Source organism: Patagioenas fasciata, chromosome 7 (assembly GCF_037038585.1).
Source record: "Patagioenas fasciata isolate bPatFas1 chromosome 7, bPatFas1.hap1, whole genome shotgun sequence".
Classification (NCBI taxonomy): domain Eukaryota; kingdom Metazoa; phylum Chordata; class Aves; order Columbiformes; family Columbidae; genus Patagioenas; species Patagioenas fasciata.
Window position 1 is genome coordinate 30993238 of NC_092526.1, and position 23878 is coordinate 31017115.

Consider the following 23878-nt stretch of genomic DNA (forward strand, 5'->3'; position numbering starts at 1 on the left):
GCTGAGCTGGACATCACAGTGTCTGAGAAAGCCAGCTCTTGCTTCTTAAGCCCGTTGCTGTTTATCTGACTTCCACAAGAGAAAAACAAACAGAGAGGGTTGAAAAATAGGCACAGTGTAAGGCAAAAACCTCCAAAGGAATAAATTAATGCCAGCTGTCTGGAGGCAGTTCCTTACTCGGGTTCCTTTTGGGGAAGGGTGCCTTCAAGCCCTTTTCACGTTCTCCGCAGTCCCCTCCTTGTGGTGCTGCATTTCTGTGCCCAAATAAAGCCACTCGCTGTCCCCAGGGCTGTGAGCCTTCTCCAGCCACCTCCCGCTGAAATCCCCCCTCATGGCACTGCCATGCCTCAGAGGTTTGCTTTTTTTTCCTGGATGGGGTTATGGATGAGCAACTGAGAGCAGTTTGGCCCCAGGCTGTGTTTTGCACTGTTGTGGGTTATTGTGTTTCTTGCGGGGCTGTAATAACAATACGCTTTTTCTATAATTCATGTATGAGCTCCTCCAGGGGCAAATCCTCACCTTAGGCCTCAGCCCCATGGAGAACTTAGGTTTTTTGTACAAGGTTAGGAATCCAATTATTATCACCACCCAAAGGTTTAACATCCCCCTTGTTGATGCAAGCTGCTCAAGGAGATTTTTTCTTACTGAATCTTAAGGAGGTGGCAGGAGAAAAGGAATTAAATTCCCAATGGCAGTGTGATGGCACCCAAAGTACAAACTACTTCTCCGCTGATGCTTTTTGATTGTATGTGAGGTTTGGTTGAAAATCTGTGCATCATTTGTGCAGTTATCCAGAAAAGATGCACCAAGCGCAAACAGCCCGGGGAGGGCTGAGCAAATCTCTTCCCCTCTCCCAGCACAGTTCTCCCTCTGCAAAATGCAGGTGGTAGTTTTGACCTGTCTTATGCAGTATTTTGAGGCTAGTGGCAAATTCTAGACAGCACAGCACACACTTTGCTCAACACATGAACTCCATATTTCATGGAATGTAACCTCATCTGGGTGTTCCTGCTCTGGCGGGGCGATTGGACTGGACGATCTTCTGAGGTCCCTTCCAATCCCTAACATTCTGTGATTCTGTGATTCCTCATTTTAAGTGTGTATGCATATTTCAGTTTCAATTAGCAGTTTCAGTGTTTTGCAGCAACTATGTGTGAAGACAGAGAGCAGGTTGTTACTTCGCTCTTTTCCTCCAGCCGTTTTATTTTCCTTCTAGCCTCACCTCTCCATGTGCGAAGTGCCACAACCACACTTTTATGGCACAAAACCACAGCCCCCCTCTTTGCTGTCTCTTTTCCTCCATTACTGGCCTCCTCACTTGTTTAAAAAGGTTTTGAGACTGGCTATAGTGTTTCTGTATAACAGAAAATAAGATATTGGGGTATGGATATTTTGTAAAAATAACAATGCCCATCCTTACCTGGTGCTGGCACCGGCTGCCTCCCCCAGTGCTACAGCACTATGAGTTTTCCAGCAGAGCAGACGGTGGGCGATGCTCTGCCAGCCAAATGCATAGGAGGTACCTTCACACCCATATTGGAAGATTTATGGCCAGGTCTCATGGGAGCATATGTTGGGGCTTGTGAGTTTGTGGGAACATCAGTATTAGATGGATTGAGAAACTATTTGCAGTATTTTGGCTGTTTTTAAAAAAGAAGTGCAAGGTCATCTTGTGTAGATCATGACTTGGGGTTAAAAAATTAAACTTAATTAATTGTGAGCCTTATAGCACACATAGGAATATCCAACGTATTTATGCCTTTTCTTGTTTTTCCTTTTTAAAGCTGTTCTGTGTAATTATGAATTCTAAAACAGATTGGAGATGATCTGAAAAATTATTCCCCCAAATAAAATAGAGATTGGAAAAATTCATGTTGTAGGGGAAGAATATGAACTTGGGTTCATTCATGTCACTGGTTCCTTTGCATCGCCCTGGCCCATCTCCCTCGACTCGGACACCCTGGGATGCTCCACTCCCACATCCATCGTCGCTGCCAGGTAAGGTCCTGCCGCGAAATCCAGCGTATTCAGTTCCCAACCTGCTGGGTAAGCTTTTTATTACACCACACACTTTTAAAATGTGTATTTTACCTTACAAGAGGAAATTCGAGCCTCAGACTTTGCTATTACTTAATTTGATGAGCTGAGAGGGTGAGTCAAACCAGATCTCCTTTTCATTCCCCCTGCAGAAGAACAAGCTCCCCCTAGGGCTGTTTTGCCAGCCTGGACACAGGCTGAGGGGCATGGGCATGGCTGACAGCTCTTGAGGCTGTCACACACAGTCTTGTGCAGAGATGCTGAAACGTGCACATTGTACCTCCACCCCACTGGCTTTATTACAATTCCCTGTTTGCTTGCCTTGTGCCAATGGGGCTTTTGCAGCCAAGTTAAAGAGATCAAGACTTCATCTGCAGTGATAAAAAATTTTAAAAAGCCTTTCTAGGCTTAAGACCCTGTGTTTCTGAGTCTGTGTCCATAGTTTCTTTCACAACCTATCCACATTTTTGATCTGGTTTCTGAGCACTGGCTGCTGGTAGGTGTGTTTCTACTCACAGGTTTGGTTTAGCTGCAGAAACTGAAATAATAAACCTGCTGATACCATAGCAAAACTAAACCAAACACACGCTCAAGCAGTTGCTTGATACCTTCATAACTAGGAAGAATTTATCTGGTTAATAAATGTTAGTTCATTTATATCAAAGCTCTTTTTGCAGATCAGTTGGGATACCCTTTGTCGTGCCGTTGCTCTGCGAGCTACTTAAACATCAATGTATGGCTTTTTTACCCACCTGAAAAGAAAGCACCTCTAGCAGACCAGCTGAACTTCCTGGATGTTAATCTGTCTCTTTCTTTAAGCCTCTCAACGTTTTCACAGGCTCTTCTCTAAAAATGGTCACCCATCACTGTTTTAAAGTGGCTCCTAACACACTTTTTCCCTGCGCACCTTCTCCTGGAGCTGTTATGCTATGAACAATTGAACACTGAAAAAGCCCCAGGCATTTTCCAAACAGCACGTGAATGTACGTCTGTCTGGGAGAAATATCTGAAATCAATGCCTTTGTGTCTGTCTTCACAGCAATGTTTCTGATTTCTTCCCGGAGCAAACGTTCGCCTTGCCGTGAGGACGGAAGGATTTTCTTTTCTCTTTTTTTCTTCTTCTCTTTTCTTTTTCTCTTTTCTTAACATAGAAAAGAGCCCGCTCCTCTTCCTCCCCCGCCGGGGCTCTCTTTTGTTCGGGGCCAAACTCCGGGGCGGAGCGGGGCTCCCCGGCCCCGCCGGAGGGGAGAGGCGGGCCCCGCGGAGCGGCCCGTCCCGCCCGGCGGCGGGAGGCGCGGAGGGGCCGGGCGGCGGGCGGGGGCAGCGCGGCCGCCGCCGCCGGAGGAGCCGCCCCCCGCGTCGGGGTCTGGCCGCTCGGGCCCTGGCTCGGCGCGGCGGGGGCGACGTCGTCGGGGCGGGCGGGCGCGCGGCATGTGGCGGGGGCTGCCGGTGCTGGCCCTGGCGGGGCTGCTGGTGCTGGGGCGGGCGCCGGCGGGACGGTCGGCGGCCTGCGAGCCGGTGCGCATCCCGCTGTGCAAGCCGCTGCCATGGAACATGACCAAGATGCCGAACCACCTGCACCACAGCACGCAGGCCAACGCCGTACTGGCCATGGAGCAGTTCGAGGGGCTGCTGGGCACCAACTGCAGCCCCGATCTCCTCTTCTTCCTCTGCGCCATGTACGCGCCCATCTGCACCATCGACTTCCAGCATGAGCCCATCAAGCCCTGCAAGTCCGTGTGCGAGCGCGCCCGGGCCGGCTGCGAGCCCGTCCTCATCCGGTACCGCCACGCCTGGCCCGAGAGCCTGGCCTGCGACGAGCTGCCGCTTTATGACCGCGGCGTCTGCATCTCCCCCGAGGCCATCGTCACCGCCGAGGGCGCCGGTGAGTGCCCGGGGCCGCTCCGCGCCGCCCGCCCGGCGGGACAATGGGCGCCGGCGAGCGGGGAGGGGAGCCCGCCCCGGGGAGCCTTGCCTTTCCTCTGTGCCGCTGCTGCAGACTTCTCTCTAAGCCACTTTTCTTTCTTTCTACTTTTTTTCCTCCTTTTCACTCTGCCTTTGTCGCTGCTGGATAAGTTTTGCTGTCGGGAAGGAGGGCGTGCGACAAATGACAGTCCTGCCGTCACGCAGGGGAACGGTTCAAAGTGTGGGAGCAACGACCCTCATTTCATGTGAATGGGAGATGTTTCGATACCCCTTTTTGGTATTTCATCGGCAGCGGTTGCACGTTAAGAAGGCAGAGCCACCCAAGAGAGAGGTGCTCATCCCTGGGCTGCTGATTGCCGCAGCACCTCTCTTTGCTCATCCCCAGCTGCTCGCTCTCCCCAAAGCAAGCTGCTCACCTCCCACGCGAGGCTGTTGCACCCTTGGGCACAGCCAGTGGATTTTGGGGCAAGAGCCATGCTCAGAGGAGCCCCAGGCAGGGTCTGAGGGACCATGGTCTGCCCAGCCTCCTCGTGTGCCAGCACTGGCAGATGCACAGCCAGGCAGAGAACAACCTCCTCTCTGTGGCTGGTGTTGAAGGTGCGTTCGTGGCACAAATGCCCTGTCAACCCTGCGCTCATGAGTTACAGTCAGGAGAGGAGTGCAGTGAAGGTGCAACCTTCCTCTGTGTTTCATTTCCGGTGTCCTTGAGTGAGCCAAAGGCTGTCACCAGCACTGGGGCATCTCCAGTGCAGCTCTAGTGGTACCTGATCCCCCACAGTCTGTTGGAGCCCCTCGGCTTTCTCACCACATCCCATTTCACCAACTGTGCTTGTTGTCACCCTACAGGACAGCTGGCACTGGGTGTTCCATCTGCTCTCTTGGGCTACCAGGGGGGCAGGAGCATCTCTGGGTAGTTGGGTGAAGACTGCTGACTGCTTTGGCCACCACAATGCTGCAAACCTGCTGCTGCTCTGGGACCCTGCTCTGTTAGGGATGCGCTCCTATCACAGCTGCCTTTGGACTGGAAGGGTTAGTGGGGCACAGCTCCAGCATGGTGAGATGAGCACCGCAAAAACACTAAATTGAAGGAGCTATTGAATAGCAAAGCAAGCCAGGGGGTGATTATCATGAGTGAGCATTGACCTTTACAAAATGACCACAGTTCCTGTTGAGGAAAGTGTTTGCTGGTGGTGGAACCAAGCCACGTTTCCTTGCTGCAAAGCTGCAGTATTGATGGGTCTGCCAGACTTCTTCCTCCAAGCAGGGGGAGAGCAGAGCTGGGGCAGCGGAGCAGCTGTGAGGGTCAGAGGCTGAGGCAGAGCAGCACCAATGTGCCCTCGGGGCTCGTTTTGCTGCTGTACAGCTCCTTCAGTGCCCACAGCTCCAATGCCAGGTTGTGGCAGCTCACTGGTGGGCAGCAGATCCCACCTCTCCATTCTCCCCTAGCAGGGGCCTGTGAATTTCTTTTTTTTTTTTCATGCCATGCTTAGCACAGTACTTGACCGTGTTCCTGTCCTGTTACCAAATGCTTTATGGATCCCACTGACAGCAATGCCGAACACTGTAATTCCTGTTTTTCCCTTCTAATGAAATCTCATGCTTCAGTTTCCTGACCATGCTCCCCAGCTCGGTCTTCCCAGGTAAGCTGTTCTCTCCACTTGTCCCCATTTATTTGTAGGTCAGACTGACCTCACTCCTCCTCTGACTCCATCACTTTACCCTCTCCACCTCTTGAAATCTCAACTCAGTGACCACGCCCTGATATCTCCAGTCATTACTACTATTTCTCTCTAACTCTTCTAATTCTTCCCCTCTTCCCTTTCCTTCCTGCCCTCGCAGTTGTCCACAACCATCTCTTTTTGCCAGCATCTCCCCCGCTGCTGCTCTTGGGGGTCTGCAGACCTGCTGGCATGGTTCGGGCAGGTACAGTTTAGAACACCAAGCGCCTTTCTCTACAGTCTTAAGGTGCTTGCAAAACCACCTTAAAAATGGCTCCAAGCTGAGCAAGGCTTGGCAGGTCTGCTGCGATTTGAAAGCAATCGCATTCAAATCTGGAGGGAGGAAGTTTGGCTAAAATTGCCCCCGAGTTACCTATTTCTGAGGATCTCAGCAGTACAATAACCTCTTTGAGGGATTCCAGGGCTGGATCCATGAAAACTCTCTTTCAGTGAATGAGAACCTGATGACATTCTCATTTCTGGGCTGAAAATTTTGAACTGATGCATTATGCACCAGACTGAAAGAATCCTTCTTGAGGGAATAAAACTGCTCCTTTAGAAAGCAGAGTGAAGGATTCCTGTTCTAGGAAGAGGTAAGGCGAACACTTCCAAATTCAATTCTTCAAATAAAGGTTCGCAGCCAAGTAGAAGACAGGAATAACCAACTGCCTAATGGACACCATACAGAATACCTGCTCTTATTTTCTCTCCGAAGCACTCCTGCCCCTCATGCTGTCTGTAAACTACTCCTGGTAGGGCAGGCAGACATATAAATCCATTTTTTCACAGGCTTCTCTTGTGAAAGAGAATGTTTTATGGTCTTCAGAAGTGAGATTTTGATTTTTCTTTCATTTTTTTGCTGCCTGCAAAGTAACAGGATTCTACGGTTTCCTTTCCTCTTGAGGTCTCTTCATTTTTAGTGGTGAGGATTAATGCCGTTGTCTAGTACCATCCATAAGGCAGCAGCCTGAAGGATGACATGGTCAGATGTTTGTCCTTCTCAGAGCAGAGACAGGGTGTAGAAAGGCCGATTTCTGTTCCTTTTCCATCTTTCTGAGTGCACAATTCAGCTGGGTACAAGGGCTCTTCAGACCCTCAGGACACACTTCATCTGGGTTGTATCACCTGCAAGTGGCTGCAGCAGGTTAATATCATGCCAGGTCAGTTACCATCTGCTGTTCTGTGGCCAGGAAGAGCTTGTACAGACACTTGTGAAAATTCCCTGTCACCGTTAAAGTAATTGGTCTTGATGCTCATTTCAGTGATGTCAAGTTGAAGATCACTTGAAGTTCAGTTGACTTTTACTTTTGGCTAATGTTGCCGTAAAAGATGAGAAATTCCTTTCCAATCTTGTATTCTTCATGCCCAGTTACTGTTGCAAAATCTGGAGAAACTCTACTTGGTAAAATCTGTGGCAAATCCCAGTAAGAAGTTCACTTTTGGTTATTGGGGCATATGTTACAGGTCCTCCAGAAATATCTTCCAGGCCTCTTCCCTGGTGCAGCCCAAATGGTAAGATCTAGAGGCTTCTCCTTTGCAGCAATGAGGAGAGTTTGTGTCTTTCTCCTGATGTTCTTCAGGGCTGCTGACAGGCTGAAGGGATGAAATAGCTGCTGCTGTGTCTGTGACGGAGAAGGCTGGTAAGAGCAGTAGAAGTGCCTTGTTTAGGGCTTAGTCAGAGGAAGTGTTCTGCAGACCCTCTGGTCTTTTGCTGGTCTCCAAAACATGAGTGTGAGCTGCTGTGCCACACTGCAGCTTTGGGGGTCTCAGATCCCTCACATTAGAGACCACCTTGAAACAAGTGTCCTGTGGGAAACGTATCTTCCTTGAGTTTTCATTATCTTTGGCAAATACCTGGGTGCCTTTACACCCAGGCAGCAGAGAGATGCTCTAGTCATGGTGTGGGTGTTCTGGAGGCAAGTGCAACACTGAACATTTTGGTTTTTTGTGGAAGATCAAACAAATCACAGTCGAGGATGGAAGAGGAAAAAGCCTTTTGACAATATCCCAGAGGTGAGATTAGTGCATGCTAATGTGTGATGTCTTTATCCCACATCCTTGTCCTGTGCTTTTTGGGGATGAAAGTAGTTCTACTTGCAGACATCAGTACAAGTTACCTTGCGTATGTGGGAGGTCCCATTCACGTGCTCCATATATCGTGGTCTCCGTGTGCTGAGTGCATATGCTGTCCTCATGTCTGTCAGGTTATCTGCTTCCTTCACTCAGGAACCTGACAAAACTTTATTCTGTGAAGCAGCAAGAAGTGCAGATAGACAAAAACTGGTTTGAATTTAAAATTTCAATAGCGGGACATATCTTTATTTTTACATGGAATAAATGACCAGCCTGACCACAGTCGCTGCTGGTGTTGGGATGCTGACTCAGAAAGCACTTGAGCACATGTGCTTGGCTGCTACTGTCTAGTAGAGTTTTTACATCTCAAGTGACAAATTTATTCCTGTTTCGAAGAGGGAACTGGCCATTAAAGGAGAGCAGTATGATGGGTACCATGCATAGCAGAGGACAGATCCATCAGTTGGATTTCTGTCTCATCGTATCGTATTTAGATAGAAAAAATAGCTGGAAGTCATGTTGCATTGTTAATGAGATGCTGGAGAAAAGGGAAGCATCATCACAAGGTATTACCCACATGTAATTAATGTTTGAACTGGTTTGAGTGATTGTCATAAGATGGCTGAGGAGTGCTCTGAATCCCTTAAAAAAAATACCAGCTCTAAAAAAATACCACCTCTTAAACATCAAAGAAAATTAAAGATTATTCAAGTCATCCAGATGTATTTTCTTAAATCTTATATGAACCACTGATTTCTTCATGTAGGCCAAGTCCTCTGTACCGGCCTGTCTGCCTAGATGAATTAAAAGTAATCCAGTGTGTGAATTTGGCACTGTATGCTTCAAAGAAAAGTGAAAGAGCCATTTCCTGTGCTTCTTTTTCATATGTTATTAACTTCATTTCCAAAGCAGTAGTTTCTAAACTGCAGATTGAACATAGCTCTACTTTCAATAACCAAAATGCACAGTGGTGTTAGGAGCGTTTCAGACTGTACCAAGGACAAGCAGTTGCATCCAGCTTGTCATTTTGAAGATCAGATTTGTTTTAAATGTCTGCTCAAAACTCAGAAGCAGCTTCATTTCTTAGTTAAAGAACGGAATAATTACAAGCTTCAAGCCTTAAAGAAGAAAGGAAAAGTAAATAAGATAATTTAAAATATTATTAATGATGGTACCATTGATGGTGTTGTAGTGTCGCTACAGTTTGTCCTTGTAGGCTGAGTCCCGTAGAATGGCTTTTACAGTCTAAGCATCAAGTCAAGACCTAGGCCATCAAATGCCATCAAAACCTGGCAGGACTCGTTATGTGAAATAATTCATTATGTGGAATAATTTGTCACATGAAACAGCCGTGTTGCTGTCTTGCAGGCCTCCCGGAGTTGGAGTGGTCTGTATTAAATTGTAACTAGGATCAATTTTCACATTACTTAGCTTCAGTGTGCGTGGTTTTGCAATCAGGTTAGCAAAGATCCTCTCTGTATTAAGAGCTGGAGTAGATTACAAGCTGAATTCACGCATTTTGGAAGGCTGTGTTAATCAAGGGGGCTCACAGATGTCTCCATCTGAAGAAAGTGCCCAAGCAGTGACTGCTCGCTGTGGTTTTGTCCTGTGGAGCAGCGTGCCTGGAATGGCTGCAGTCATAGCTGGGCCATGTTCTTTGACTGCAGCTACAATCGGGATTGTGTTACTTTTGGCCCTTTGCCTTTTTTTTTTTTTTTTAATTTCAAGTGTGATACAAGTAAGATGTTTGCTCAAAACTAAGTTTTACCAAGTTGTTTTCTTTTCCCAAACCTCTCATCCGAATCTGTGTCCTAGGCATTGTTATTTTGCATACTTACTATGCAAGCGGCTTTTATTCAGCTTTCCACCTTAGTGTTTTGTTGTTTGGTTGGTTTTTGTTTATTTTTTAATTCCCCTCCTCCCCCCTTTAAACAGCATCCCTGTGAAAAACAATTAATTAGAAGGGCTTATTGGAAAAATCCATTTGGATTTTTTCCCTGCTCTGAAACAAAATTTAATAGCAAGCCTTTTGCTTGGAGCTCTGGATAATATTTTCTCTTTGGCAATCCTGCTAATCATCACTGACAGATATTTCTTTCAGAAAGATTGTTTTGCATAGACAAAACTTGGCAGAGAGGTTTCTTCTTAAGAAAAGTGGAACAATAGGAAGTTAGCTGTTAATTTTTTTAAATGGCTTTTTTTTTTTTTTCCTGTCTGCATTGCAAGTGAAGGTGTAAGCAGCATGTATCTCCTGATGAGGAGAGGTATCTGCCATTAGGCTGCAGGAATCAGGGGATGGGATTTTGTGGCTGCTCACACCCGTCTGAGATCTCGTGAGCGGCTGGTGGCCGCGCTGGCCCAGGCCTTTTTTCTCATGACTTCCCTGGGAGATGAGAAAGGACCGGGCGGTTCATGAGCTTGACTGGGAGAAGGATCAGGGAGATGTGAAGCCTTACTTGAGATGTGTGATCAAGGTCTCCGGTCCCTTTTGCAAGCCCATGCTCCTCTCCATCAGCAGAAACTGCTCATCCCTAAATCAGCACGAGTGCATTGGGCAAGATAAGCATCAAGGCACAGTCAATGCTTGCCTGGCCCAAGCCCTCGCAAGGAGGGAGATGACCCACAGAAGTGATGAACTGGTACCTTTTTACTTCTCGTTTGCTCACTGACAGACAGTGCTCTGACCACAATTGCAGAGCACAACATGTTGCACACAGCATCAGGCACAGAAATGGGAGCCATTTCCATGAGTAACTGCTCTGCACACAACATCTGAGTTACTCGTGTTCTGCAGGCAGCTGCCCTGTCGGGTACTCACAACCACTGGTTTGGGGTAGGAGGAGTGACCTGGAAAATGAATAAGTGCAGAATTAGGAAATAGGTTGAGGTTGTGGTGTCTTGTAATTTGGTAAAAATAAAATAAGTTGTGTACCTAGGGGTGAAAGAGAACATCTGGTGGAAAGCAGTTTAGTTCTGTGTTTGTTTTTCAGGACCAGGTTTATATCGGGCACCTTGGGTGTTTACCAGCCCTCCTTGTGTCAGTGTGAGTTTGAAGGACAGTTCCTCGGCCAATGCACATGAGCATCTTACGCCCGAGTGGGGTCAGGGAAGGCTGCAAACCTCTTATTGGGCTCTAGTTTATGTTTAGTTGTAATTCCACAGTGAACTGGGCTTGGTTTGCTCAAACACCATGAAGTCATGACTTCTTGGATCAGCCCTTGGTTTTAGAAGGGAGAGTATACTTCAGGGCTTCCTTCGTCTTCCTTCCCTCTTCCCTCTCGGGATGTGAAGATAGTAAACATTTAACCTGGTACTTCCCTTACCTCTTCTGCTGATTAAAATCTTTTCTGTCCCCACTAACAATTTTGTTGGCATAGGGAATGTGCTTTGGAGGTGTGAACGAACTGTCCCTTCATTCATAACTGAAGTATCTATTTTGGTAGGAACTGTATCATAGAACCGTAAAATGTCCTGAGTTGGAAGGGACTCGCAAGGATCATCGAGTCCAACTCCTGCCTTTGTGTATGACAACCCCACAGTTCACACCATGTGTCTGACAACGTTGTCCAGTCTCTTCTTGAACACTGTCAGGCTTGGGGCTGTGACACCTCCCTGGGGAGCCTGTTCCAGTGCTCCAGCACCCTCTGGGGGAGGAACCTTTTCCTGATGTCCAACCTAAACCTCCCCTGGCACATCTTCCTGCCATTCCCTCGGGTTCTGTCATTGGTCACTAAAGAAAAGAGTTTGGTGCTTGTGAGGAAGCTGTAGACTGTGATGATGTCTCCCCTCAGTCTCCTCTTCTCCGAGCGGAACATACCAAGTGACTTCAGCCGCTCCTCTTACGGCTTCCCCTCCAAACCCTTCAGCAACTTCCCAGCCCTCCTCTGGACACTCTCCAGTAGCTTAGTATCTTTTTTTATCCTGTGGCACCCAGGCCTGCACACAGTGCTCCAGGTGAGGCCGCACCAGTGCAGAGCAGAGCGGGACAGTCACCTCCCTGCCCAGCTGGCAATGCTGTGCTGGATGCACCCAGGACACAGTTGCCCTCTTGGCTGCCAGGGACACTGTTGGCTCATGTGCAACTTGTAGCTTGCTGGGCCACATGATGCACCAGGAAGAGTTGCCTTGGCCATGTGCAAAGTCAGGCAGCCGTGAAGGCAACCTGAGAAGTTGGCCAAGGCAACCAAACAAGAGGGGCAAGTGCATCTGGAGAGCTTTCTCTGCAGGGGTCTCAAATGCCAAGAGGGTGGTGGAACACCTCTGGCAAGCTTTGGGCACAGCAAGAGGCAGAGCCACCTCTCCATGGTTGATTGCTGGGACATTTCACGCTTCTGTCTACACTGGGGGCAGATGGGAGGATTGTCAGGCTGTAGACCCGAGCATCCTCTGTGGTGTTCCCATGCCAGAAGGAGCTGCAGGTTTAAAGCAAAGCCCTAGCTAAGTGAAGAAGAAATGTGGCCATCCTTTTACTCAGCATTTGCATGAGGAAGACATTTTAATTTGTCCTTCATCCTGTCCTGGAATACATGAAAGCACTTGATACAATGTAAAATTAATTTAAATTTGTCGAAGATCACTTTTGTTTGCCATATATGATTGGTAGGTGTCATGATGTCTGATTGCTGCCTGATAACAGCAGCTTTTTAAAAATCTGAGAATAGCAGAGGTGAATAATCAAAATAAAACACTTAAGTAAGAATTAGCATGTGTAATATGACTTGTTACAAGGCAGCATTGAGAAGCCTTACAGCTGCTGTGGAAGGACCAGATTTGTACCATGAAAATTACTGCTTTGTTCTATAAACCATGATCCTGCAATAGTTTGAAACTTTCTTTGAAAGAAGATGGGTGTGATTTTTTATTAGCAACAGGATACTGGATGTAAAATAATTCTATGCTATTTTCTATACCCTTTGCTCTTTATGCTAGCAGGAATAACTGCTCCTGAAGTCTCAATTTTGTGACATTAATGATCATGTTAGTGAGGGAATTAGTTGTTTTTCAGATTTACTCTTGCCCTGACTGTCATTTAGCCATATTCCCATTTATGTGAAGGAAGTTTCATCTTTCTATGAGTAGTGTGAATATGCATTAAGATGGAGATTTTTATTTTTAAATAAGGATGGACAAATTAGAGGGTTAAATAAGTAGTATTAGATCTCTTGTAAGTAAGTATTTAAAATACGTATGTACAGAACTTATGATTAAATAATGGCCCAGCCCTTAAAATTTAGTCCACACATCTAAGCCCTTTACCTGTACCAGGTATCATCAGTGTCCTGGGCCTCGTTACCACAGATCCTTACAGCTTGAGCTGCAAGTGAAGAGCTTTCGTGATGTGGTCATGTTTTCATTTTTCCTATATTGTGAAAGCAGTGGTTTTATCTCCATGATAATGTAAGGGTAAAAGAAAGATGATGTTTGTGTGATGCTAGCATCCAGAGTTGAAAAAGCTGCATAGACTTCTGGGCATGCAAACTTAGAGAAGGGCTTTTTAAGTTGAAAGCTCATTTGTTTTTCCATTTTATGTATCATTTTAATAAAATATACTGCCTCTCTCTCAAGTCTTGTCTCTCTTGCATTTGTTTTTTCTTTAATTTGTACATTATGTGCATTAACATACTTGTTTTTCATTATAAAGTATATGTAGAAATCCATTAAATTGTGTGATTTAATAAACAATAGTTTTGAAATGATGTGTTTTACTTATGTGGGGCACATTCCACTTATGAATGTGTCTAAAAGCAGTCCTTTGGGCATAGTGCCTTTTTTCCTCCTGTTCCTTATCTGTCTGTCAAACTAATCAGTATGTTTTTAAACTGAGGGGAAGGTCTGAAACATTTGTTTTGGCATTTACTTCAACTATGCGATTATGGTTGGTTGGTTTGATTTCCTCAGTAACCAAAAAAACAAACCAAAAGTAATTTCTCTTTCATCATCTAATTAAATGCAAACAGTACGTGTACTTTTTGTAGATGCTTGTAAGTTCATGCCATAAATGTCTATCCTTGTCCTAAGCCTGCCAGCCTGTGTACCAACAGACATGGGATATTTAATTTGCTTCAGCATTTAACTTGATGTGCTGGATTCAGGTGAAGTTCAGATAAGTAATATTGTCAACTTTTAACAGGCTGGCCTGTAGAACATTGCGATCTGTTTATTAATTAGGTTATTAAGTTTTAATATACTAAATATTAGAAAAAGAGAAAACATTGTAATGTGGGTGTATTGAAATAATCCAATATTAAAAATACTAACATTTCTTTACATATTTTACAAATCTGTGCCAGATTTCCCTATGGATTCTAATAACGGCAACTGTAGAGGTGCCGGCATCGGTGAGTACACTTCCATAAAACTATATCATAAGCTATAGTCTTTCAAATCCTTTTACTACTTAATTAAGTAAGAGGGGTAGGATAAATAAATACTCTGTCTCGTCTTGGAATCCTGTAGATTGTGCTTTTGTATCTGCAAAAAGAGATTTCTGTCATGGGCAGGTGGGATTTGGGGCTGGTAAGCCTTTGGACCTCTCAGCAGACAACTCAATTAGCTGTTTGGCATGTCTTTTAGTGCTCATCTCTTCTGCTTTTGTCAGGGCGAAATTGCCAACAAATCAAGAGGGCTGTGCTGTTTCCATTAAAAGTTTTGTTTTGAACAGTGAGAATGTTCATTAAATGGATTTTCTCTGGGTAAAACCAGTGAGGATAATGGTTCATTCTGACTTTAAAGTTTGCAAATTGAATTCCGACCTCTTTGTAGATAATGGCAAAACTTCTGTTAACCTGAGGAGATAAAAACTGTGACCTTCTGAGACTGGTTTTATTCCAACAGGTCCCCTGTCGCTTTTATTTTTGTTTTGTTTTTGCTGGAACTGAGTAAAACCCCTTGAGTGTTACCACTCACTGGTCATAGGCAATGCAAAGAAGCAAAGCCCAGACTGGTAGCAGATAGTTTATAGAAATATGACTTCTTTGCTCAAGCACGCCAATGACTGTAGGTTTTCTTCAATTTTATTACCTTTCCTTCAGAAGTTTTCTTCTTAGGCCTTAGTCAAAAAGGTGACACTGGAAAACCTAATGTTGCCCATCATGTCTTTCTTTCTTCAGAGATGTTCACCAGCTACACCGTGCACTGATGCTCAGTGTTATATAATAAAAGCCCCATTATGGTTGCGGAACATAAAATTAGATACCTACAGCCAATTGGGTAACTTCACCATTAGCCTTTATGACTAGATTGTAAAAAGATATTAATAATGCTCAGTTTTAAAATGTGATCAGTAGGTCCCAATGTGAAAGTAGTTACATAGGTGCAAAATGTTATTTAAATCGCAGCGTATGTGCTTTGGAAAACCAGCTATAATGAGAAAAACCTGATAAAAGTAAACCCCTTAACAAGCTTCGCTTTACATTCCCTTGGGCACAGAACCGTGGCTGAAAGACTTTCTAGAGATTTTTATGGCTAATGTTAGTATCTTCTTAGTTTTAAGCCATTTTCAATTGTGTGGCATTGAGAAAGTGTGGATTTCGTGCTCTACAGTGACTGTACAAAGAATATACAGGCTACTTGGATTATGAACCTCCAGCATCACCTTCTATCAAAAATATTAAACATACCTTTAGCACTGCCTGTCTTTAGGGAGGTAGGTAGCATGTTATACCAGTAAGTGACCCTGCAGTAGAAAAGAGTAAGATTCAGTTATACTGTTGCTGATGCTTTTTAAACCATCATGAGGCTTTTTGACTAGTAAATGCAAAACGAGATGTAAAAAACACCCATTAAAAAAACAGGGTGAAGATGCACAGAAAAATTGCTGGTGAAAGGGAAGAGGGGTATTTTTATCGCTACCTTTTGCTGTACAAACACAGTTTCTGGTTCAATGCGCTACACCTGTTTCAGCTGACAAATACAGTTTAACCGCCTAAAAGGCTGTATTTCATAATTACTTTATTTATATGTTCAGTAAAATAAATTTGTAAGTTTGCCATTGTCAATATTTTTTTTTTTTCTAACAAGTAGCAACCTGATGTATTTTTAAAAATCCTGGACTTGATTCTATTGTATTTGGTGCTGTGTACAGTTACAGTGCTCATGTATTACTCCTCTTCGAGGCACTTTTATCCCTGACAGCATCTGTTCACAAAACCTTCACTCTGAGTCTGCAAAGGTTGTTTTTGGGGGGACCTTTTTTGCTTCTCTTGCCAGTGAACTATGCTGATGTGTGCTTCATCAGATGCCTTTCAAGTAACTTAGAATTTTTTCTAGAGTTGTTAGTTGTTCTGTTTGTTTGTTTTAATCCTTAATTTACCAGGGAAGCATTTTGCCAATTTAAGCACTGGTACTGGTTGCTTTTACCTCCAGGTTTTAGATTGTGCATGCGCATGTATTTAGGATGACACATTTCTACATAGCGATCTGTGCAGAAAACCCTTTTCACATATAGTTCATTTGTTTTGGCATTTACAGGGAGACATTGTCAAAGGTCTAGATGTTAAGAGTTTTAAGTCCTACATTGACTTGTATTAAAAAAGAATATATAATGGCAAAGTTAGCTGAGATCTCAGTCAAAACTGGTGTGAGCCTCTGCTGCCTGTCTCAGTACTTGGGATATGATGTTGTCATGGTCTCAGAGCTCTTCTGGTAATTCTGGCAGTTTCAGAGGAGACTTACCTTATAAGATGGGGCTTGCTCTCAGCATCAAGAGATGCAATACGTTTTTATAGCCACCTTGTGTGCGTGTTCCCACTCCCTGGGGAAAAGCTCAGCTTTGCCAGAAACATCCATCAATCAAACTTGGGTTCTCTAATACTTCTGTTGTGCTTTGAAAAAGGCACCATCAGAGGAGTTGGGAGAGAGGAGCTGATTCTAGCTCCAAGACTGACTTTATACCTGACCTTGGCAAGTGACTCTCTATTAGCTTCTGTGTCTCTAAAGAGTAGTTAGAAATAAAGCAGCGTTTTGTAAAATCCTTTGAAATGTAAATTTGAAAAGCACTAGGGTGACTGGAGGGTATCCTGCATTAAGAACATGGGCTGGTCTGTAATGAATTTCTAGAACAAGACTAGTAAAATACATTCCTCAAATAAATAAAATAGAATAATTCAATACTGTCTTAAAACTGAGGGGACTGTGAGGCTGTGTATTTTGTCCTGTAATTTAGACTATTTTTTTCTACTTATGTCACGAAGCAAAGTACTGTAGAGCAGGAAAATGTTAAAGGGCAAAACTTGTTGGACGTGAATGCTGAGATGCCTGCGTGAGTGTGGGTCATAGGAGCACATCTTTTATGACCTGTTCCAAAGCAGCTTATAAAATGGGCCATAATTTGGCCTCAAGTATGCCTGAACTCCCACAGGCAGAAGGAGAGCCAAAAATCACTTCCCTTCTCTGCCTTTATTATTTTAACACAGTCTCATACAAAAGCTAAAGTCTGTAGGACTCTATATATAGATGCCTGAGGATGTGTTTGAAATTCAAGGAAACTATATCCTCTTCTTTTGAAATGTTCTCTGTTTTCTTAGGAGTTCTTTTGTATTTTCAACTCCAAAAATTCTTTCAGTAGGAAACAAATAATGATTTGAGAAGTCCATAACCATACGATGCCATCTCTTCTTGTTTTAATATGTCAAAATCTTAGGGAGCAAATAAAAGATCTTTTTCAGACTCTTCAGGCTGGATTTAACTAAATCACTAGCTATATCTATTGTTATTTTAGAATGATGGTGTATAGAAATAGGCTGCATTAAGTTTTCTTCCACTTAAATGCAGAGTCAAATGTCAAAATATATGAGCCTGTGTACATAACATTTAAACTACTCCACCAAAATTCACTTAGACACTAGCTTGAAATAAGTAAATATTTGCATTAGAACAACCAGCCATGAAATATTGGTGGTGTTAATGAATGCAGGCCTTCAGCATTAGCAGTCCCCAGGCACTAATCAAGATGTTTGTACCTCTGTTATTGTTCCCAGCTCTCTGGAAGCTGCACCACTGGAAATGCTACTCCTGACAGTGCTCGTTTTTGTTGTCTTTTTAAGGTCATCCTTACAGCCATAAGGGCTAATAATTTCCTTATTTTTAATTCAACTCCAGGTTCTGGGTCATAATAAAATTTTGTTAAATTTACCAAAAAAAAAAAAAAAGGAAGAATCCAGAGCAGGATTAAAGGTATAGCACTAAACACCTGTCGGAGTCAAGTGAAGCCTTTCACTGTCTTAAACTGAATCTCTCTAAATCTCCCGCCAGACATCACTGAACAAACATGGTTGATTTTGTTGAAACCAACCCAGAAGTGTTTGGAGCAAGTAGCCATGGGCCACTTGGTCCCCACCACCCTCTGACATGCTTAATCTGTTGACTGTAGCTCTAAGACATCTTCAGGTGTAAAGGGGATGTGCCACTGTAAGAAATCTTATGGTGCAGTTTCAGAGATGCACTGTACATTGAGATTTAGCCACAAAAATATAATCCCTTATGATGAATTCCTGCTGGCCTGAATATCCCAGTGTGTTAAACTGAGCTGTGTAGTCTCCAGTCAAATGTTAAGTCATGCCCTGTCGTAGTATTTTCATTCTATGTCTGCGTTGCGGTCTGTATGATTAAAGGTGCAGAAAGGAGGAATTCAGTGGGTGCAGTACAGAAGAGAATGGCATTGTAAGGAATCACAGCACCTGTCAGCACAGAAGAAACCTAGATTGAACCTTGATTTGCCTTAAAATGGAAGATCTTGTCACTTCAGACTCCAAGTCCGTGTATCTTTGTTGTTGTGGAGTTAGCTAGTTTTAGTATTTTTGTTTTGGTTTGTTTTTTAAATTTCAGCTGGTTACGTTTTCTCCTAGAAACCTTGAAGATTGCATGGACAGTTCCACAACATCTTCCAGCAGAGCAGAGTGGGAATGCCCTGTAGTTTTTAATATTTAATTTGTCTGTGACAAAAAAGTAAATTCAGTGATGTTTTTGTTAGGTGTGAGCTTGGGTTTTGGGGAGATTGTCACTGAACATACGCTCTTTTCTTTCTAAACAAACCTTTCTGTTTTTACAGAGCGCTGCAAATGCAAGCCTGTAAAAGCCACCCAGAAGACCTATCTACGCAACAATTACAACTACGGTAAGGACAGCTGCCTGGCCAGCTCCCAGCGTTCTTAAGGCTACAGTAAAGGGAAAATGTTCATTAAAAAAAGCCTGTGGATCTGATTACTGGTGATTAATCCACTCATACTTATTACAGAAGGAAGAAATGGCCTGAAACTTTTCCAAATTGAAAACCGAGAGTACTTGTAGAAAGATGGAAGGGATTAATTTAATATGTTAGCACAAGGGTGTCTGTGTTGATGCGGAGTTTTGTTTCAGTGTCAGCACAGGCATTGGGAGTTCATGCACTTCAGTGTGAAAAGTGATGTGACAAAAATGACCTTGTGGTCTCTCCTTGATTTCCAGCTCCAGTATGCTCTACTTTCACAGGAAAGGATGTTTTTATGAACTTTCATGCCTACAAACCCACTGCGGGATCTAACAGGCATACTAGGTTCTTTCCTTCTTGCATATTGAAGCCAGCATTGAGCATCTTGCCGACTGTGTTACGCTGTCAGTAATACTCATAAAAGTGCATGGTGCCCATATTATGTCCTCTCTTGTCCAGATTGTCATGGTCTTCAGGCATATCACAGGTCCAGGCTGCTACTTTACTTCATATTGTTCATTTTAAGCAAATGAGGCTGATGAAACCAGTGACTACATATGACAGGAGCTGAACAATTGGGCCTTTTCCCATTACTCATGTGAATAGCCTTAGGCTCACGGAACTTCAAGACTTCATTTAAATAGCAGTGATTGCATAATATTTATTAAGATTATGCATTTATACAACTATTGTCAGATAAGCTTCTTTTAAAAATAGATCCTATTAACAGCTAAAAAATTGTATTCTGTCAAATATCCTTATTTTATAGGTGACTAGTTGGCTTTATATTGTTTTGGTGGGTTTGTTTGGAAAATAATTACAGAGTGAGTATTCTCTAGTGGTACCGTGACTGCACATGGTAGAGAGTCACTGAGTGTGCAGCTGCCCATCTTTTCCAGCTTTTGAAAGCGAAGAGGTTCCAGAATGCGTTTGAAAGAACTCCAAACCAAAGCAAGATATTTTTTTTAAATCTTAAAGAGGTTTTAAGGAAGTGGATCACTTGGGATAAATTGTGCATGTTAAATGTGTAACAGCTATTAATTGTTGGCAGCTGTATTCAATGTGGCTGCAAAACATGCTGGCTGGATTGTCTCGGTCTTTACGGGCAATGCGTGTGTAGAGAGGAGATAAGCCTGTAGTTTTGTTTCTTCTGTATTACCTTTTGCACATTGGTTAGAAGAAGTTGGGAATCTGCTGTCTGTAATGGAAAGAGACTCTTACTTTCAGGCTGTGAAAGATGTGACGTTCTCCAGAGCATGACCTCTGGATTGGCTTTGCATTTGCATGTGGGATCAGTTCAATGGTCACCGTGAGAGAAATGGAAAGCGTTGCCTTTGAAAGGCAGCTTTCCCTCCTATGCAACTTAAGGCAAAAAGAAAGGAAGAGGGAAGAAACAATTAGACAGGTCATCAGGTCAAGATCAGGAGCATTTGGAGCATAAAGAGCAGAGCAGATTGTTGCTGGGTCACTGGAGACAGACTAAAAAGGTAAGGGCCTGTCATCCAGCAGAAATAGTGATATGAGAAGTTTTAATGCACATGCACATTTTGTGGAAGGTTCAGTGACAAATTACGTTTGGGCATCTGTACTGCAAGTAGTCAAAGAGGGAGCAGTTCCAGCTCAAGGGAGCATACAACTAATGAATTAAATATATTTAAAGTGGAAAGGATGAAGAAGAGGGGCTGCAAAAAAAATAAGCCCAGCTTAAACAGGATGCAAATCTGACTGGTACATAGCTCCTGCTCGTGACCATACTGTTATGAGATAAACTGAGCTACCTGGGCCCTCTGGGTAGAGAAGTAATGAAGTGAAGAGATGGAGGGAGGGACATTGCTGGAGTTCAGCTAAGATTTTGATAATGGACCATGCAAAAGATTAATCACAGAGGTCACCAAGAGTGGTTTGGGGGTGACCTGCATCATCAGCTGCTGCTAACTACACTCTTTGTGACTTTTTTCCCAGTCATTCGGGCTAAAGTGAAGGAAGTGAAGACTAAGTGTCACGATGTCACTGTGGTAGTGGAAGTGAAGGAGATCCTAAAATCTTCCCTGGTGAACATCCCAAAGGACACTGTAAACCTTCACACGAGCTCTGGCTGCCTGTGCCCGCCACTCAGCGCCAACGAAGAGTACATCATTATGGGCTATGAAGATGAGGAGCGTTCCAGGTAACTCTTTCTGCATTGTCCTTGGAGTATATTTGTTGTTGTTTGTTCCCCTGGTCTTCCACCAGCCAAGGAAAACTTGGTGTGACTCTCTGTATGGATTCTTAGTTGTATTCAGCGGGGACAAGGCACGGAGATCTTAGTCTGGGATGTGTTGGGTTGTACAGCTTGTGCATGGCTGTTGATGGAGTAACTGGTTGTCTCCATTGGGTAGGTTACTCTTGGTGGAAGGCTCCATAGCTGAGAAATGGAAGGATCGTCTTGGTAAAAAAGTAAAGGTAAGAAAATATCTCACTAAAAGTCCAATGTTGCAGGTACCATGAAACATCTGCCTAATATTTTCAAAATAAGGGAAGAAAATTTGCATACTGACCCCAGTTAATTACTATCAGGTATCAAAAATTAACTTGGTGTTTTATTTTCTGTATTACTTAGAAATGCATGCTGAATAAACTAAAGGGATATATTAAATTACCTGGAAGTGCACCAAGTGTAACAGCAATCAAAACCTCTGTCTCAAAAAAGCAAACAGTAGGAGTGTTTTAACTCCATAGGCAAACTGCATTCTGCAACACACACCTGCTTACTTGGGATTGTGATACAATTTTAAAAAAAGGGCTTTACAAATGTTTTCCAGATTAAGTCAAAATTATACTTTTTGGATTTAATATTCTTTAAATACCGTTCTCTTACCAAATTATGTGGATTAACGACTATTTTGAATTTATCTTCCTGCCTTAGATGAGGGAGGTGCATGATGAGGAAGTCATGTCGTAGTGAATTGGAAGCAATGAACTCAAATGCAAGCAATATATGAAAATACATTGTCATGTTTTGTAATTTAAATGTATTCTAATGCCTTCCGAGTTCTGCAAGGATTCCCTTTTTTATGTTTTGTTGCACTGCAAAGTATCAGTGATTTCGACAGGAGTGTCATTTTACACAGAATATTCTTATTTTAACACAATTTTTCTGCTGTTGATTTGACATAATGATTGTGCCTGTATGAACCAGTCTCCTCTTCCACTGAGCACTTTCTTCAACAACCTTAATGGTGATTGGCAGGAGAGTACTGTTCTGATTACAAATGCAAGTTATTCTGTGTGCCTTTGTCACATCCATAGGGATTACATGAGTGAAAAGATATAGAGATCTTATTCCAAGTTGTTTGGTTTGGCAGAACCTTACGAAATCCAGTGCCGCAGAGCAAATATCATGTTACCGCTGTGGGTTGACTTGTCTTAGTTCCAGTTCTTGGGTGGCAGTGTAATTTGTTGGGGGATTTTTTGGGAACTGGTTCATTTTCTCACTGCTGAGGACCAAGCTGCGTTGCCACCCGCTTCTCATTCCAATCTCCTTTTCCAAAAGCATCATCACTTGTATCAACTGTATTTATTACATCTTTTTGTACTGTGGTTGCTATTACATGGAAAAGTAAAAATAAATTTTTTAACGTGTTTTTTTAGAAAATTAAGAAAAATCACTTATCCTGCTTCCCCTAGAGACTGCACAGGTAGCTTCATTTACATTTCATTACCTAGCATTTACATTTTATTATTTAGAAGGTGAGATGCTTTTCCACTGAAGCCATTTTGCCTTGTATCAGCCCCTTCGTTCACAGAGGCTGCAAGAAAGGCAGGAAATGGTTTTTCTGCTTAAAGTGTCTTTTACTGATAACCTCACATTCCACCATTTGACCCCAACTCAGGGTAACACGGTGGGAGCAGCGACGGCTTCTATTTTTCTGCCGCCGTTTGTAAACACACAGAGTCGTTTCACACATGACTTACATCTTTCTTCTCTGATCCCTTTTGCAATTTCTTTGCCTTTCGATCCGCAGCGCTGGGATCAGAAGCTCCGCCACCTCGGGAAGGCAAAGGGAGAGCCTGGCCACGGCGACTCGGCTCCGAAGCCCGGCAAAGCCAGCAGTGCCCGGCAAGCACGTAGTTAGGTGTGGGACGCCATGCGGTGACACACAGGGGACTATCCGCCAAGACTTCATTGTTGGAGCTGCAAAGGAGAAATTGCACTATTGCACGTTATATTCTATTGTTTACTACAAAATAATGTTTTAGCTTATATTAGTTTTTATTCTTCCTCTTGTTTTCTGCCTTTTTTTTTTTTTTGGATGTGTGCAAGCTCTGGAAATGGAAATATATATATATATATTATTTTTCTGTTTCTAAGAACTGTAGAAAACTGCCCTTATGAGATGAGGAAAGATAAGGACATGCAGAATTTACCATTTTATCTCCTGAATCTTCCTAGGGAGAAAGTTCTGATGCAGGCAGGAATGAGATCTGGCAAAGACCATCGCTTGAAGGCCTGACTCACACTGGCTCCCCCCTTTCGCTCTTTCTTGGTCACTGTCTGCTGAAACTTGTGTCGGGGGGAGGTTGTTGATCTGTTTCTAAGTGCTTAACTTTTTTTATTCTGAAATATAATTCTGCAATACATAAAGAAATGATGTTAAGAGAACTGTTTTAATAAGTACACCTTTGTTTTCTGCCTCATAAATAAACCACTTGTGTAAGCCAAAGTCTAACTAAAAGTATTTCCCATGACAAACACGGTGTGTTTGTACACAGGGGACCTGGGTTTTCCAGCACTCTAGACTTACAGGAAAGGTTGTATAGTTCTGTTACTGCAGGATATAATTTATAATACACTTCTCTTATAATGGCAGGTTTTTTCCCCTTTTCTTTCTTTCTTTTCCTTCCTTTCTTTTCTCTTTTCTTTCTTTTCTTTCTTTTCTTTCTTTTCTTTCTTCTCATT

The 23878-nt window shown here is 43.4% G+C and overlaps 1 protein-coding gene across 2 annotated transcripts; it reads left to right on the top strand.

Annotated features, from left to right (window-relative positions):
* The first annotated feature begins 3453 nt into the window (after positions 1 to 3453).
* On the top strand, positions 3454 to 23642 carry FRZB (frizzled related protein). Of its 2 annotated transcripts, XM_065840984.2 has the most exons (6): positions 3454 to 3922; positions 14045 to 14092; positions 18802 to 18867; positions 20902 to 21106; positions 21318 to 21381; positions 22944 to 23642. In XM_065840984.2, exons 1-6 carry the CDS (start codon positions 3469 to 3471, stop codon positions 23052 to 23054), a joined length of 948 nt encoding a protein of 315 aa, XP_065697056.1. In that variant the 5' UTR covers positions 3454 to 3468; the 3' UTR covers positions 23055 to 23642. The 2 variants fall into 2 exon arrangements, with proteins under 2 accessions (XP_065697056.1, XP_065697055.1); XM_065840983.2 differs by lacking the exon at positions 14045 to 14092.
* The last annotated feature ends 236 nt before the right edge of the window (positions 23643 to 23878 follow it).

Bases quoted from the DNA above. Each gene is read 5' to 3' on its own strand.
- FRZB (XM_065840984.2), top strand. From the start codon at position 3,469: ATGTGGCGGGGGCTGCCGGTGCTGGCCCTGGCGGGGCTGCTGGTGCTG. The intron at 3,923-14,044 runs GTGAGTGCCCGG...AATCTGTGCCAG, and splicing joins CGTCACCGCCGAGGGCGCCG to ATTTCCCTATGGATTCTAAT. The intron at 21,107-21,317 runs GTAACTCTTTCT...TCCATTGGGTAG, and splicing joins GAAGATGAGGAGCGTTCCAG to GTTACTCTTGGTGGAAGGCT.